This window comes from Zootoca vivipara, chromosome 2, assembly GCF_963506605.1.
Source record: "Zootoca vivipara chromosome 2, rZooViv1.1, whole genome shotgun sequence".
Taxonomy (NCBI): domain Eukaryota; kingdom Metazoa; phylum Chordata; class Lepidosauria; order Squamata; family Lacertidae; genus Zootoca; species Zootoca vivipara.
In genome coordinates this window covers 31,645,887-31,664,106 of record NC_083277.1, presented here as the reverse complement: position 1 = coordinate 31,664,106, position 18,220 = coordinate 31,645,887, and the positions used below count along the sequence as shown (strand labels likewise).

General features: G+C 42.6%; 1 protein-coding gene across 3 annotated transcripts in view; it reads right to left on the bottom strand.

Moving 5' to 3' along the window:
• Positions 1 to 18,220, bottom strand: part of CHL1 (cell adhesion molecule L1 like) — a 199,556-nt gene that overhangs the window by 21,852 nt on the left and 159,484 nt on the right. For all 3 annotated transcript variants that reach the window (XM_035106606.2, XM_035106610.2, XM_035106608.2), the window contains 7 exons: positions 17,268 to 17,379; positions 15,136 to 15,287; positions 13,193 to 13,358; positions 8,864 to 8,988; positions 5,827 to 5,928; positions 5,431 to 5,628; positions 1,546 to 1,616 (listed from right to left, as the gene is read on the bottom strand). In XM_035106606.2, the coding sequence (XP_034962497.2) occupies positions 1,546 to 1,616; positions 5,431 to 5,628; positions 5,827 to 5,928; positions 8,864 to 8,988; positions 13,193 to 13,358; positions 15,136 to 15,287; positions 17,268 to 17,379 (926 nt within the window). The remainder of the gene's footprint in view (positions 1 to 1,545; positions 1,617 to 5,430; positions 5,629 to 5,826; positions 5,929 to 8,863; positions 8,989 to 13,192; positions 13,359 to 15,135; positions 15,288 to 17,267; positions 17,380 to 18,220) is intronic.

Here is an 18,220-nt window from a genome sequence, read left to right as displayed (position 1 = left end):
AAGAGAGGAAAACAGGTGGCTTGAAAGCACAATGATTATTAAATCATATACTTTAATGTTGGAGGCATTACCTCTCAATTTGCAGTACATTTTACAATGTCAATCAACTCACATGAAAATGTGTCATTTGTACTGTGGTTACACTATGACAGCTCTTTTTTTTATAAAAAAAAAAAGTTCCATTGCAAATTTGTTCATTAAAACATAAGATTACCCTACAGAGTATTAAACAACTGACAACAAAAATCCTAAACTATATCTGAATGACTTAATGGATAATAATATTTTCATGGCTCATTTGAGGCACTCATTTAGCTCAGTCAGTTACACAAGAGTAATATGCATAAACTTCTCTTTTTCCTCCTCTCTGATTTCCCTCTGTCAAAGATGTATATTGGAAGTTCCTTGTGGGCAGGACCTGCCTTTTTGCAATAATAATAATAATAATAATAATAATAATAATAATAATACTCTGTAAATTTCTATGTCTACTGATGTCCTAATATAAATAATAATAGCTGGTAAAATAATTTGCCAGAGGGAAAAAGGAGAAAGAAAAAGAGAATGAGGATGAATAAAAACAGTTAAGCTTCCTTGTTGTGATTTATAAAAAGCACCTGCATTAATGAATACATGGCATAATTTCTACATTTGCAGTCCTTGTAATGAAGGAAGCCAAAATGGAGGATATGATGGAAACTGCCAAGCATCAATTCACATAAAACTGGAGGCAAAGGAAGATGCTATGGGCTCACAGTCTCATTTCTACCCAAGGGATTCTGAATTTCAAACAACCTCCTTTAAAACTATTATTAAGGGTGCAGGCAGGTAGAATCCAAAGCAATAAAGGTAAAGGGACCCTTGACCGTTAGGTCCAGTCATTGACGACTCTGGGTTTGCGGCGCTCATCTCGCTTTACTGGCCGAGGGAGCCGGCATATAGCTTCCAGGTCATGTGGCCAGCATGACTAAGCCGCTTCTGGCGAACCAGAGCAGAGCATGGAAATGCCGTTTACCTTCCCGTTTACCTATTTATCTACTTGCATATTGATGTGCTTTCAAACTGCTAAGTGGGCAGGAGCCAGGACCGAGCAATGGGAGCTCACACCGTCATGGAGATGCGAACCGCCGACCTTCTGATCGGCAAGCCCTAGGCTCCGTGGTTTAGACCACAGCGCCACCCACGTAATTAATTAAACTTAATTCTTTCCTTAGACCTTCTTAGCTACTTCCATATTTTCAAAAACAGAATCATTAGTAAGAAATTATTAGAAAACAGGAGCTAAGGGGGCATGTAAGGAATAAAAGGCAAAATCAATGACAATGGAGATTAAAGCTATTTCCTAGATGTTATCCTACAGTTGTTCTTTCAGCTGCAATGAAGGTTGTTTTTGTTTTGCTTTTAAATCACATATTCAGCCCAGCGCTATGCACGTACACTCTGAAAGTCCACTGTGTTCTCTGAAGATTATTAAAAAATGAACCAGGTGACTTCACTTGGACTACAGCAATTGTGTCTATATATCTTCAATTAAAAAGGCATTACCTCCCATGTCATGTTCATTTCATGTGGTTCAGAAGATTCAATTCGGATGTTTTCCGGGTTCTTGTCTGGAGCTATGCATCAATAAAATACAATGCAAGAGTATTTTAATTAACCAGTCTTTGTTTCTTATTCTTCATATGTCTACATTTATTTATATGGTAAATTGATTAACTGCTGGGTAATTATGTGAATTTCCTAGTAATGATTATTATACAGCAGTATTCCGAAATAAACTTGGAAAAAACTTCAGATGAATTTCACATTCACTGTGTAATAAAGTTATCATTTTTAACACACTGCACCATTTATGGTGGCTTGTGACATGCCATGATAACCACACACAACTCCTTGCAAATTGGATTTCAAAGAATGGATATATCAGCTACATTCAAATTATTACATTTCAGTTTAGTAAGCTGAGCTATTGGGCCATGCGCACAGCTTCTCCACTCCCCCCCTTCTCACCTGCAAAAAAACAGATCAGTAATTCTTCCATTAACTATAGTTTCTCATTTTGTCCAAACTGGGAAACTGTGATTAACAGCTTCTGAACAAGATTATGCTATCATGTGAAGATGGCTGAATATTTCACTTTGGTCCAGCCATTAACCATAGTTTGCCAGTTCAGCAAAACCAAGTAATAATAATATGTCCAGCTGTCCTTTGTCAACAACAAATTGTCGCTGTTTTTTTGTGTTGAATATAGGCTATTTGGTCATTTAGGGACCTAATAGGTATCCAAAGCTATTTGCACATGCAGAATGTAGGCACCCTATATATAGAAATGAGCAAACCAGTGATATTTTAGGGAGCAGGCTAGCAGGCGGGGCCCATTACTTACATCATAGGAGCCGACACAACACAAACCACTGTTGCTGTATATAGGTTTTATTTCATTTGTTTTTTATCTTATATTTTGGAAATGTACATCCATTTTTTTCCTTTAATTTTTTTGGGGGCCCCCCAAGAGAGTGTGGCCCTAAGCTATAGCTTGTTTAAAGGTAAAGGTAAAGGACCCCTGATAGTTAAGTCCAGTCACAGACGACTCTGGGGTTGTGGCACTCATCTCACTTTACTGGCCGAGGGAGCCGATGTTTGTCCAAAGACAGTTTTTCCAGGTCATGTGGCCAGCATGACAAAGCCGCTTCTGGCAAACCAGAGCAGCACACGGAAACACCATTTACCTTCCCGCTGTAGAGGTATCTATTTATCTACTTGCACTTTGATGTGCTTTCAAACTGCTAGGTTGGCAGGAGCTGGGACCGAGCAACAGGAGCTCACCCAGTCATGGGGATTTGAATTCCCAACCTTCCGATCGGCAAGCCCTAGGCTCAGTGGTTTACTTTAGACCACAGCGCCACCCATGTCCCATAGCTTGTTTAGCTTATATGTAAATCCGGCACTGGTAAATGGAAAGCCTTCCTACTGTAGTTTGTTTGCTGGCTCACATGAGGGAATGAGCCCAAGGAGTTCCACTATCTAAAGGAGCCATTTTTGAGATGAAAGGATTGCATTATGACAGACATCAGTAAATAAATTCATGCCAGGACACCCTTGGATAATATGATCAATTGTCATGTAAAAAGCACAACAACAAAAACCCTCCACCATAAAATGGATATGGTTTCAGTCATTTTGGTTGAAATGATTGAATAAGAACTAAATGGTAGTTTCACAAAGCACCAGATGTTAATGGGATTATTTTAAAGAGTTGGCCCATTGGGACTCGGAAAACAGAAGGTGTATCATTAGAAGGAGGCACAGAGTCTGAAAGCTAGGGAAGGTACAGAGACAAAAGTTTTTTAAAATGTTAGGAGAATATAAATGAAGAAACCTTGCAGAACAGCTGTTCTATAAAAGGATTTTCAGGAGCCAGTTATTTCATGTTATACCAGGAGAAATTGGTCGTGAATAGAAATTTATCCAAAGTCCTGTGCTGCTATGAGACTCAATATAAATCTTGCTAAATAGCCCATCCAGAAGGCATGGTGTCTACATAAAAGAAGAGGAAAGCTAGCCTGAGTCTTAAAAGCAGTATATTTGGAGCCTAACTACATGTTTTGTTAATTGTGCAGTTTCTCATAATATATTTTAAAAATAGAATCCTTAAGTACATTTGTTTTCTAGTTGTATAACAGCCTTTTCTGAGGTGTTGCAACCCAAACTGTACAAAGTATTCCAAATGCTGTCTTACCTATTGTCCTACCTGTATGGAGCATTGCCATGTGCAAATAACTTCTATTCCTTGGATCTTATATTCCCAAAGATTGGGGCTTAACCATCCATCATTTATGTCTTGTTTTTGGCAGTCTTTGGTACAACCTGAAACCTGCATAGCCCTTAAGAATGCCTCATTCCACATTCCATCTTGGGACAATGAATGGAATGGAATTCCATACCATAACCATCAGGCCTCCCCCCCCCCTTTGTTTACCATTTAGTCAGCTAAAGACTTGTGGAGAACTCTAAAGCTGCCACACTATTTTGTGACAGATTGATAGGGCTAAGGCTAATAATGATTTCGCCCTAAAACAAATTTTGGAATGTTTCTCATGGGCCAACACAGCTACCTGTACTTTTAATGTACAATGCTGTGTCCTCAATTAAATAAAACACCCTTTTCCTTTTGCTTCTTTTCTTATTTTTATTTTTATGCTTCTTTTTCCCGTGTGTGTGTGTGTGTGTGTGTGTGAGAGAGAGAGAGAGAGAGAGAGAGAGAGAGAGAGAGAGAGAGAGAGAGAGAGAGAGAGACTCTATATGCACATGAAGGTGATGGCTGGCTGGTGAAGGACTCTAGAGCAGGCATCAGCAACCTCCGGCCCATGGAGGCCATTTATCTGGCCCACAGGCTGCCCGTGAACCAAGCCACCCGCTTGGCAAGTCCCCCACGCGCTGTGGTAAACTGGCGCAGCGCGGCGCTGGGACTTGCTGAGCGGCACCGGAAATCACGTTTATGCAGCCGCAGAAGCAATTTCTGGTGCTATGGACATTTTGGAAATGGGCAGCCAGCACCGGAAATTGCTTCTGTGCAGCTGTGGACATGTGCAGAAGCCATTTCTGGTGTTTGGGACATGGGCAGCGCGGCACCGGAAATCGCTTCTGCACCTGGGCGGCCCATGTCTGACCCACGGACGATAGTCCATGGGAATCCTCCGGCCCACGGGCAGAAAACGTTGCTGACGCCTTCTCTAGAGGCAGGGAAGGGAAGATCTCCCAGTGTGGGAGGCGTGAAGAAGAAAGGGAATCTCCTAGGTGACAGCTGGGAGGGTAGGGCCCACCCTCTTCTGTGTGAAACAAGGATTAAGATCTACCTTTGAGAGGGGGCTTTGTATTTTCTTCACTCTTTTTTCTGTTTTTTTAATTTAGTTTTGTTTGTTTTTTTATTGCCTTGTGTGATGAAAAAGTTTCAATAAAAAACTATAAATCAATAATATGTTATCTCCTTAAGAACCACACTTTGAAAAGAGAGGAACACATACATTAAACCAGCCTTCCCCAACTTGGTGCCCTCAAGACATCTTGAAGAACAACTCCCTTCAGACCTAGCCAACATGATCAATAGTCAGGAATGATGGAAGTTTTAGTCCAAAACGTCTGAAGGAACACAGATTGGGGAAGGCTGCTTTGAACAATGATGATAATTATCCACAACAGGGTCTGGCTTCACAATGTCAAGCCTCGACAGCAATTACTGAGTGGGATAGGAGAAAGCAGCTCACCTCCAACCAAGCCTATAAATTAGTCTAAAACAAAACAAAGCTTGGGAACCTGTTTCCCCCACAAATCAAAGCAAATGCTCCTGAATATGCATCAGATGTATTCTAGGCTAGTATACCCTGTTCAATATGATATAATTAAACACAAGAAACAGGTAGCAAAGCATACCAGCTGGTGGTGTTTCATATCGTTCTGACGGTTCGCTAGGCTGGCTTCTCCCAACGGCATTGACAGATATAACACGGAACTGGTAATTTACATAAGGGGACAGTGGTAAGACAACTGTACTGTCATTCCCTGGGAGCCTGATTAATTCCTGCCACTTTCTGGGCTCCCATCGGTTCTCTTCAAATTCCACAATTGATTCTAGAAAGGACAAGGAGTGGAGACACAATTAAGATCCCCGGAAACGAACTGGAAAGAAGGGAAGGAAATGATCAGAGACAAATAAAACCTTCACCAATAAAACTAATTAAGTGCAGCTTTTAGGGTAATTTTGATCTAATTCCAAGCAGTTGCTGTCACTCTATAAAAGTGAGGTGGTAGCACTAGACTCCTGCTTACCATTAATTGGGCTGTTGTTACTGCTCCCAGCATTCCATGATAGCCTCACACTTCTGCTCTGTTTTTCGGAGAGGTGGAGGTCTTCTGGTGGGTCAGGGACATCTGTACAAGAAATGGAAGAAACATAAGAAGAACGGCATTTGGCTGCTGTGCTTCACTCTGAGCAAGAGACATGTGCAATATTTTCAGGTGGAAATCACACTGCTACTTCTGACATTTGGGCTGTACATATGACCCTGTCCATCTGCTCACAGAATACATGAGAGAAAAGTCATACCAGCCAACTATGCCCCCCAGTGCCAACATAGCCACATGCCACACTCTTCATCTTTGCCTATTTCACAAGAATAAAAGCTATGCCTGCAAAGAGCTCTTTGACACCTTAAAGACTGGCACAATTATTGTGACATAGGCTTCTGAGGACTACAGCAACATTTGTCTGTTGCATGAATTTGTCTGCTCTAGAAAGTATAATCTGCAGATTTTTGCACATATGCACAGTTGTTGTTTTTAGCAAAACTATACAGTGAGGGGGGTCCTACAAGAAATATTAAAAACACCCACATTATAGGGGTCCAATGATTGAACTAGGAGTATTTGAAATTGCAGCATTGTTGCATACAGATGCTAAACAGGTACAGATCTGATCAGCTCTGTGGTCACTTGGAGTCCCATGTAAGAGAAGGGCAAAAAATGTAGGAAATATGTAATGCTATGTAATCTATACTAGTGTGCCAGAATACCTGGGCCTTAGCTGAGTGGCAGACCACATACTTTGCAGGCAAAGGGTCCAAGGTTCAAACCCTGGTAGGGCTGGGCATGTCCACTGTCTGAAACCCCAGAGAGTCACTGCCAGTCCGTGTGGACAATGCAGAGCTTGATGGACCAATGGTCTGGCTCACTTTAAGCCAGCTTCCTATGTTGTTTTGGAGGGGCAGAGCAGAACGTGGCCTGTCCTATTGAACTTAAAAGGCCGACTTTGCCATTCACCACTTCCTTCACAAAAAGACTGTTGAGCGAATAAAACAGTTCCATGTGAAAGTTGGGAGCAAGGCGTGTGCATTGAGAAATACAGTTGTTTTCCAAGGCCAGGCTCAAAATGTATTTCAGGCATCCGCTCTATAATACTAGTGGGATGGGCACTGGCATCCAATATTTGTCCCTCATGCATTGCATATGATACTTCTTTCTGCTCCAATAGCCAGAAACGTTCCCCAACAAAGGTCAAATTCTATTTCTTGTCTCAGCCACAGCAGGATTCTTATTAAGCAACTGTCCTGGTAGCAGGAAAGCAATGAGGCAGAGCTGGAGGAGGATTTCTACATAAATATGTGGTTTTTATAGATGGCTAAGAATAGAAGTGCAGGGTTTTTAAAAGGCAGCAGTGTGAGGTTGTCTGGGAGTTAGATTTGAAATGACAATGTATGGAAAAAAAGAAGGCTCGCAGTTGGGGGTAGCATTTGTAGGGCCGTAATGAGACTGGCAGCCCAGGAGGATTTTAATTCGTGTAAGGAAAAATGGGGGGGGGGAGAGGTGGATTTCATCCAGTTTAAAAATGAACCCCTATTATGTGATGCTCATTCATCAATATATATGTGAGTTGCACTGAAAAAACACCCCTTTCAGTTGGGCAGGAGACTTTGAAAGTCACCCCTCCTAGAGCCTTACAACTCCAACTGAATGAGAGAGGTTACCCCAAAGGTGAGACATATCCTGCTCAAGGGTCCCAGAGCCCTGACTGGCAGGTGCTGGGAGCTGCCATTCTTCGCCGAAGAATTGATGCTTTTGAATTGTGGTGCTGGAGGAGACTCTTGAGAGTCCCATGGACTGCAAGAAGATCAAACCTATCCATTCTGAAGGAAATCAGCCCTGAATGCTCACTGGAAGGACAGATCGTGAAGCTGAGGCTCCAATACTTTGGCCACCTCATGAGAAGAGAAGACTCCCTGGAAAAGACCCTGATGTTGGGAAAGATGGAGGGCAGAAGGAGAAGGGGACGACAGAGGACGAGATGGTTGGACAGTGTTCTCAAAGCTACGAACATGAGTCTGACCAAACTGCGGGAGGCGGTGCAAGACAGGAGTGCCTGACGTGCTATGGTCCATGGGGTCACGAAGAGTCGGACACGACTAAACGACTAAACAACAACAACATTCACCCTAAAACCATGGAGCTGCCATTCAGCCTAAGCCCATGGTGCTAATAACACCAAGGTTGCAGGTTTGATCCCTGTTATGGGATGGCTACATATTCTTTCATTGCAGGGGGCTGGGCTAGAGGATCCTCAGGGTCCCTTCCAACTTTACAGTCCAATGATTCTATCCCAGCTTAAATGTGGCCATTGAATTAACCTAATCCAATGGCATGCCTGCAATACTTGCTCCTCACCAACCTGGTACATATTTCAGAGTAGTCAGGGAGTCGGGAGAATATGCCAGCAGGGCACACAAACAGACATGCCTGAAACAATCCTACACAGTCCTGAAGCGAACGGAAAATCTTGCACTGAGAAATCAGAAGAGAGGCTAAGGGGGCAGAAGGTGGAGGAGCTTTAGACATTCTCCTGGGTTTCCACATGGCATATGCCCCAAAGCCATGACTCACCTCCCTCTGGCCCAGAAGCAACACCGTCCCTGTCCAAACCCCTCAGGGTCAGACGGCAAAGCGGCCATTTGTGAAATGTGCATGTGAATAAATCGTGCTGAATCTGACTGATGTTGCAATGGGCCCAAACCTTCAGAACAAAAGCCATTACAGTGCTACCTCGACTTCCGAATGCCTCGACCTCCGGAGGTTTTGACTTACGAAGTCGGAAAACCTGGAAGTATTTTCGCCCCCCGCGCGCGTTCTGCACATGCACAGAAGTGCAAAATGGACGCTTCGACATCCGAAGGTTTCGACTTACGAAGAGCGCCGCGGAACGGATCTCCTTCGTAAGTCGAGGTACCGCTGTAATTGGCAGAGAAGGAGTAAGAACAGATTTCCCCAGAGGGATTTAAATAAAACATCAGAATAACTTGGTTTAAAATTTACTTACAAAGGACAGTTATGCGGGAATCATCTGTAGCACTGTCAAGAGATGTGCGGCCTACACAGGTGTACACACCCTGATCTTCTAATTCCACATTCGATATAATCAAGGTGTCCATCTCCATAATTATTCTGCGGTGGAAAGTATAAATTAGACACAAATGACAGAGAAACAATAAAACTAGCATCCTGAATCCGCTTTCTTTACCTCACCTTGTCAAGCCTGCACATGGAAATCTCTCATAACGAGGCAGCTCGCCATAATGCTTAAGTTATATTTTAAGTAGCAAATTCATCACACACACACACACTGCTAGCATTAACTACCAGCACAGTTTCAAACACCTGCAACTGATCCTACCAGTTTATAACAGCCATAGTTCTAGTAATCTGCTTTCAGGAAATTTGGAGATTATTACTCTACGGTCCCCAGTCCACAAAGTGCTAGACAATTCTTATTTATCATTCCAACAACCCTGTGAGATAGATTAGACTGAGTGCTAATGACTAAGTTCTTAAGGGTCAAACCAGACAAGATGAGAAATGGATGAGATCTAAATTTCCACTGTTTCATTTCCTTTCACTTTATAGAAGTCAAGGGGAAGATATAAATTGGATCAGCACCATAGGACTAGGGAAAGGGGAAGTTTAACCCCTTCCCACAATGCTCTTTCCCATGTGCGTGGTCAGAGACCACCTCAGTTGCCTTTTTCCACCTGGCCTGACTGACTCCAGCTACAAAAGCTGAGGCTGCTGAACAAATTCTTGGGCTGGAGTGTTTTGTTGTGGGGGGATGGAGGGTGGGATTGTCGCTGTTATATTTGTTTTGGGGTTTTTTTGTATCTTTATTTTAGATTTTGTTGTGATTTATGTGGAAATTGTCCAGTTTGCTTTTAATATTTTTAATGTTTGATTTATTCTTCATGGCTACTTTTGTGATGTTGTAGTTATGTATTTTTTCGTGTCGTAAGCCACCTGGAGCATGGTTAGAATTGTGGGAAGGTGGCATACAAATAAAATTATGTTATATACAGTGCTTTTTTTCTGAGGGAATGCGGGGGTACACATGCCCTTAAACATTTTGTGAATCTTTGTCCATTTGTCCATTTACTGTATTTATTTTTCCCGATTTGAACTACAAAATGGTGATTTTCTTGAGTCAAAATGAGCATATCCCTAAACATTTTTTAAGAAAAAAAAAAGCACTGGTTATATATGTAATATCAAAGGCCTCCCAATTTGTTGCTTGTAACATTGGGGGGGGGCATACATAATAATACCTATGAGGGGTTGATATTGGGAAAGCAATACAAGGGAAGGGCTAATCTTCTCTTCCCTAAGAGCAGGGCCGGCCCTATGGCAAGGCTGGGTGGCGCAGGCTGCCGGGCCGCCAGGGGGGGCACCGCTCTGTGGCGCACACGGCAGCCGTGCTGCGTGCTGCGCCCGCCAGACAGCCGCACTGGAAAACGGGGCAGGGGGGCGCCGGAGGGATCTTCGCACCACGGCGCTAGGGCACCAGATATGCTTAAGATGGCCCTGCCTAAGAGTCACAAAAGTCCTGATCCAATTCTTCCCTTTCCCCATGAAAAATGCAAAGGAAAGTTGGGGGATCCAATCAAAGATATTCCACGTCTCATCTACTTTGCCCTATGTTGAAAGGTCCTGTTCGTGGAACAGAATGTTTAAATGTGATTCAACAGAGTGGACATCTGCACAGATGTGTTTTCAGAGTGACAGTGAAGCAGAGGAGGCCTGCAGCTCAGTGGGAGAGCACAAGCTTTGCAGTCAAAAGGAATGCGTTCAGTCCAGGATAGGGCTGGGAAACACCGTTTCTGAAACTCTGGAGAACCACTTCCAGTCAGTACTGGAAGTGAGAACACTGAACTAGATTGAGAAAAGGTAGTTCCCTAATTGGCACTTGAATTTAGACCAGGCACAGGCAAACGTGGCCGTCCAGATGTTTTGGGACTACAACTCCCATCATCCCTAGCTAACAGGACCAGTGGTCAGGGATGATGGGAATTGTAGTCTCAAAACATCTGGAGGGCCGAGTTTGGCTGTGCCTGGTTTGGCTGTGCCTGATTTAGACAAGAGCATCTGCACCTTTTAAGCCAGGAATGATCAGCTGTTGTCTCATAACCACCACAACAAAAACAAAATTTAAAAAACACACACAACCAAATTCACAGGCTTTCTAGCAGATAAGCAGCACAATCTGTTCATGCATATTGTTGCACATCAATATTGTGTGTGTGTGTGTGTGTGTGTGTGTGTGTGTACACACACACACACACACAACTCAAAAGGAAAAAAAGGAAAAGAAATGCAAAAGAATGTTCAAAACATTGTTGGTAGAATGTCTAGAAACCATAGACAATTATTTCAGGGACACATGTGGCCCATAGGCCAAAATCTGGTAAACCGCATTGTAAATGCTTAATGAATGAACAAGGTGGAGGTTTGTTTGTTTTTACTTGTTCTGGCTACATTATTTAACAAAATAAAACACCACATAATCTGAACATGTGATTATATCAGCGAAACACGACTTGTATGTGGTGGGTTTTACTGGTTTGTTCAATGCTCAGCTATTCAAAATAACTGTACATCTGGCCTACTGGATACAAAATCTAGATTTAGAGCTGTGCTTTCACCACTAGAGGTCCTTCCAGGACAACTATGAAATTATGTGCAGGCCTGTAAGGCTGCTTATATCTTACTGAGATAGAAAGTCATTCAGTCATTCCAGTTTCATAGAATCATAGATTTGTAGAGTTGGAAGGGGCCACAACAATCATGTCCAACCAGCTGCAATGCAGGAAACTTTTGCCCAATGTGGGCCTCAAACCCACAGCTCTGAGACTAAGAGTCTCATGCCATTCCGACTACCAGTTTTCCAATTTTATCCCTTTTGTATCAGTCCATAGGCTGCTGGACTAGTTTCCATAATCCCTGACCAGAGCTCATGCTAGCTGAGTCTGATGGTAGCTGGAGTCTGACGACTTCTGGAGGGCCAAGGATTGGTCCCCTGTGCTTCAATGACTTATACAACATCTTGCCAAGGTCAACAAGAGATATTCTATTGACCCCGCTAGGGGAAAAAAAAGATATTCTCAGCAAAATACAAGGACAACCAATGGGTTGTAGGACTTAAAATGGGCCACTGCCAAAAGAATCCTTAATCCCATACTCTACTTTTCCAGTTGACTGTACCAGCATAGGATTGCATAGTGATTTATATTGCATAGTTATTTATATTTTATTGCTCAGGGGTTTTGGACGTTATTTTTATGGTTCTGCACTGGAAAGTTTCTGGAGGGTTCAAGTGGGCAGAAAGGCGGGCTACAAGTACATGATTTATTTATTTTTTTAAAGGTTCATGTAATACTTTTAGAGCAACTTTCATCAAGCTGGTGCCCTCCAGATATCTTGGCCTTCAACTTTCATCAGACTCAGCCAGCATGGTTTGTCAGGGATCATGGGAGCTGTAGTCCAAAACATCTGGAGACTATACCAGGTTTGGGAAGCCTGGATTTCATTCAATGCACATTATCCCAGTAGTGCTCAGCACTGTTAGGTAGATCTGCATTGGCTTGGAGGATGAGAAGCTTCCTCCGAAGGAGGCACTTTCTCTGTTGCTGGGTACAACTTTTCCCAACAGATGCTTCTCCAAATCCATTATGTTTGCGTTGCAAAAAAATTTTAAGAAAATAAAATGAGGCCATGAGAAAGGCAAGTGGCATGCCTCACTGTATGTGATACTGTCTCCAACATCCACCTGCTAAATGGCACAGCGTAATTCCCCAAACCCAGGGTGCTGCTAGGAACATAGGAAGCTAACATATACTGAATCACTCTAGTTTAATCATGTCTATACTAGTCTCCCAACTGAGCCCAACTTGGAGATGCCAGGGATTGAACCTGGAACCTTCTCCATGCAAAGCAGATGTGTTCTGCTATTGGGCCACTACAGCCTCTCTCTGATCCACTGTCACTCTGAAAGCAACACATATAACTATGGTGTAAAACATCCCATTCCACTTATTTGTTGCTGATCCAGGAACTCCCGTATGTCCAAGCTTGCCTATGTTATTACTCCTGCAAAAGGGGTGGCGATCTTTTAAGCACTCCTATGGAAATCAATGGCAAGTCCCAGATAAGACCTCACTGTGCCTGGCTCTCTGCTGCAAAGGATTATAGCACAAGAAACAACTACCAGAATCAACAGTCATTAGAAGCCGCCCATTAGGGCAGGACCGTAAATGCACGATCATGTTCCCATGAATTAAATAATGTGAAAAGAAAGCAGAATAAGGAGAAAACTCTCATTTGTTACCTCCCATCCTCTGTGTCATTCTTTACAAGCTCCTTTCCATCCTTTCTCCAAGAGATTTGAAAGTGGTGTTTCAAATGGGAGTCAAACTCAGCATGGCATTTCAATGCAACTGGATGTGATTTCAAAATTTGTGGGTTCTTAGGCAGAACAGATATTTTGGTAGCATCTAATAAGTGGAGAAAGACATTTGCCGTTTGTTCATGTATATAAGGAGCAAATTGCTTTACAGTCCTTGTGCCATTCCTTCGCATAAGAACAGGGTAGCTTTCAATCCCGGTTTCCATATGATAATGATGCATTACACTCCCTTTGAGCAATTTCACTTGTCTTATTGAAATACTATTGGCTGCCCTTGTATATTTCACCCTAGAATGACTAACAGCTTTGCTTCAAATTTTGCTTTAGGTAAACTCCAAGGATAACTGAGGGTTGTACAGATTTTTCAGAGAAATGTCACTGTTCCTTTTGAAACCCTTTACTTTCCCCTTGACATTCCTCAGAAGTACTAAATTAGTTTCACATTTTATAACTGAGCCAGAGTTATTTGGCCATCATTCATTGTTCAGACTGACTCCTGAAAAGCTCTCCAGTGAAACATATGAAAACAGAGTGAGTGAATCTGTCGATTTTGGCTTCTCTAGGTTTCTTGCTTTCCCAGTCTTAAGTCCAGTCCTCCATATTTCCGTATACTTTAAAAGAAATCCTTGTGCCAGTTTCTCGCATAATATACACATTTTTGTATGCCATTGTTTCTTATACAGATTTTTGCAAGCCATTTCCCCTAATAAAATGCATTTCTGTAGCTTTCCCCCTCCATTTTTACTTCATCAATCAGTTGAAGAACTGAATCGCAAAATCTGAAGAACTGCAAATTTGGAAGGACAGCTTTGTTTTGGTTCACAAGTTGTTACGGAAAATGCGAATTGGATATGCTCACATTAAAATTCAAACTGAATTGAATTCCTTTGCCATCCCTAGAGTGAAAGACACACCTGTGTGGTGGGATCTTAGTTATTCACATGTTTGCCCCTGCAGTGTGGGATGGCACTGCGCTATGGGTAGGAAATATAGCAGGGCCTTTTATGAAATTCTTAGTTCCCAACTCCCGAGTTCCCACCCCACCTCCAGTTTAGCCAAATCATGTCCTACCTGAACTTTGCTAAGAACAGTAGATAAGGGAGATAAGGGAGAAGGGAGAAATCACAAAAGGCAAATGGTTCATGGTCCCTTGGCCCACCTCCCATGAATTGAAAGCACCGGTGTGAAGATGAGCAACATTTTACTCTATGTCAGCAAATGTGATTAATTTGCTCTTGCAGATATGTGACCTAGGAAAGCAATAAGTTCGCAAATAATTTTTGCTGATCTACCCCAAAAAAGTGCTGGCACATAGAATCATGGAGTTGGAAGCGACCTTAGTGATCCAACCCACTGCTCAATTCAGGATGCAACTACGGCGTCCCTGAAATTGGGTTGTGCAGCATCTGCTTAGATATCTCCACCAAAGACGAGCTGCCAGCTCCCAAGGCAGTCTGTTCCATTCACTGTGTAAAATAGTATTTCATTGAGGAAACTCCTCAACCATTATTAATATCAGCATCAGGTCTCTGCTTTTGAATGGGGAACATCCATAGTGATCAACCAGCCTTTAAATCAGGAACGATATACAATTATGCCAATTTTCAAAAGTGCAGACAGCATTATACTGCATTACACATATTTTGGTGCATTACGCAATTATATTTGTGGATTTGAATAGGGAATGATGTGAGTTAAGCACATTCATTAAGAAAATTGCATAGTTGCTTCTGATACAATGCTTGATACCATTGTTTGGGGAGATGGAATTCTCCTCAGAATTAAACAGGGCATTTTCCATATCTATACATGAGGTTAAAGCAATCAGATTTTTAATAGTAACTTGTGTTCATAGGAAGAATTACTTCTGACAGTAAGGGTAGCAGTGATAGCGCGTCTCCCAGCGGAATTTTTCACCCAGCAAGTATAGGACCCAGCATCTTCCTTTCTCGTTACTCTGATTTCCAGGGTTCCATTCTGATCAGGATCAAGGTGCTGCATGCCATAATCTTTAGTCCTAAGAAGTAAACCAGAACCACAGGTCATTACATGCTGTTAGAGATTATGAGAATGTCAGGGCAGCCAGGTCTTAACTTAACTACCATGATAGGAAGCAGAAACTAGGCAATGGCTATAAATCAATATAGACATTTCTTCCTTTCAGTCTGAAAAGATGCTTCAGATCATAAATAAAGGAAGACTTGTCTTTGAATGAGCTGGAGTTACATACTTTTGAATTAAGGTCACACCCACACTGTGCATTTAAAGTACATGGATGGCTTCACCCAAAGAAAACCAAAGTTTGTTAAGGGTGCTGTGGAGTAAACTACAGTTCCCATGAGTCTCTGTTAAAATGCTATAAATGTGCTTTCAATGTATGGTGTGGATTTTACCTTAGATTTTGTTTCCCCAGAAATGGTTTTCTTCACTGTCAGAATGCATATGCACCTTCTTCCCACAGTGGCCATGTCCCGAAATTTCTCACCACCACATCAGAATATCTAGGATGATTGACTAGTTCCATACTCTAACAACATATTATTATTATTCTTTCAAATGTATTTTTGAATGCTACTCAACAATATTTTCATTTAATTAAATTCAGTGTATTTGTTTTGAGCATTAGCCATTACAGAATTACAGTAGTGGGATTTCTGGATCCTCCTTAATCAATACTTCCTCATAAGCATACTTATGGCCAAGAGTTGGCATGCAAAGCCTCTTCTTTTTGCTGCAGACAAGTCTTTATGTGAGAAAAGATGTTCTGCTGTAGACCCAGCTTTTGCTGCTTTTGCCTTCTCCTTCTGTTGCATATGTTTTGTGTAAGACAATAAGGAGGGAGATGGCAGAGGTGCAGGGTGCCTTTCAAGAATTTTCTGTGTATACTTGCAAACCCTTGGTCCTTCATAAATATCCACTTACAATAGTGACTAAGTTTATTGACACATTTTGGGGGGAATGGTGAGGTGTTTGTGCATTTTGCTCTCAACCTCGCTCTCTTTCTCTGGGTTATCAGGTGTCTAGTGGTTTGGTTTGAAACGCAGGTGGCGCTGTGGTCTAAACCACTGAGCCTCTTGGGCTTGCCGATCGGAAGGTTGGCAGTTTGAATCCCTGCGACGGGGTGAGCTCCTGTTGCTCGGTCCCTGCTCCTGCCAACCTAGCAGTTCGAAAGCATGTCCAAGTGCAAATAGATAAATAGGTACCGCTCTGGCGGGAAGGTTTCCATGCGCTGCTCTGGTTTCGCCAGAAGTGGCTTAGTCATGCTGGCCACATGACCAGCTGTACGCCAGCTCCCTCGGCCAGTAAAGCGAGATGAACACCACAACCCCAGAGTCGTCCGTGACTGGACCTAACAGTCAGGGGTCTCTTTACCTTTAGTGGTTTGGTTTAGGGTACTCAATCAGTTGGGTACTCGGAGGAGCTGCTGCTAGCTTTTCATGGAAACCAAGATTATAACCAACCAGAGTTATACTTAGGCCAACAGGGCCTCTTAGAGGACAATAACAGATCCTGAGTAGGAAAACGCAAGGAAAACGGGCCTAGTACAAGTACACAACAACGTTCCCTAAAGAATGAAGCAACACAAGTTAAATTCTGAAGTGTTCTTTGTTATCTTTTCAAAACTAACATTTGCTTTTTATTAAGCCATCTAAATTGCACCTGAGCAGGAAAACTCTCTGAGCAAACTAAGCTCTGTTGACCTCTGCCTTTCTGAAGATAAAGGAAATAGAACACCACCTCATGGGGGACCTTATCATTCCCATTGCTAACAAACAATGTGGGGTTTCATTAACCTTGGCATATTATTCTTTGAAACTTTTAAAGTATAAGTATATTTGGATCATCTTTGGCATCTTATGACAGCAATTTTTATTGGATTGATGGTTTTTTTTTTTTAGAAAAAAAAATCAATAGAGATTTAATGCAGCTACATCTCTGCAGCCAGAAATGCCAACAGCGGCCTATGAACATGAGGAAAGAACTAAAATGAGCTTACCAAGTAACATCAGGAGATGGGACAGCAAAAAACTGACAGTATAGGTGGCTTGGGTAACCTACAACCGCAACATATTCTTCACCATCTGGAGTTAACATTTCTGGAGGAATGTCTGCAAATGTCAACAACAACAACAAAAAAGTTAGAACTACAGATCTATAAATAGTTTGGATTTAGAAACACCTGCTATCCCATGGGGTTGGGAAAACACTGCTATCTAGAATCCAGCAAAAGTGAGTTGCACTTAGGAGTTGGCTCATATGTTTACAAATCACTTGCTAGTGGTCAGCCCAATCTAACATCATACTCACTGGCCTGAGGAAGAATAACTACTGAGACAGGGCATCCCATCTGTCCCTTTGAGCAAGAAATCCCCTATCTTTGTGGGCAGCAGTAACAACTCATGAGGCAGCTTCTTGGAGGAAGAAAGCAGCAGCAAACAAGGCTGAGGGGGCAGAACTGGTGCAACCATTAGGCAGAGTGAGTGGCCACCTCAGGCAGCAGATGCTGGGAAGAGCAGCAGCGAGTGGTTGCAAGACTGAGCTTGAATGCCATGCAGACTGACTGGCACCCTTCAGGCAAGCCTGCTGCCCCCTCAAGTGCACTGCTGCATTGCTGCAATCTGGTCAGATTATGGATGCTGAGTGAGGCAACTCTGCTGATGGGGCCTTTATGCCTTGGACAGAAGGTGTTGCAAGATAGCAGCTGCTAGCTTAGGCATGTGGTTGCTGAGTGGCTAGCAGTGTCCAGTGAAAAGTGCTGAAATCATGGCCCATGCTAGACCATAGAATCATAGAGTTGGAAGAGACCACAAGGGCCATCCAGTCCAACCCCCTGCCAAGCAGCAAACACCAGCAAAGCATTCTTGACATATGCCTGAAGAGTTTGGATTTGATATCCCGCTTTATCACTACCCGAAGGAGTCTCAAAGCGGCTAACAATCTCCTTTCCCC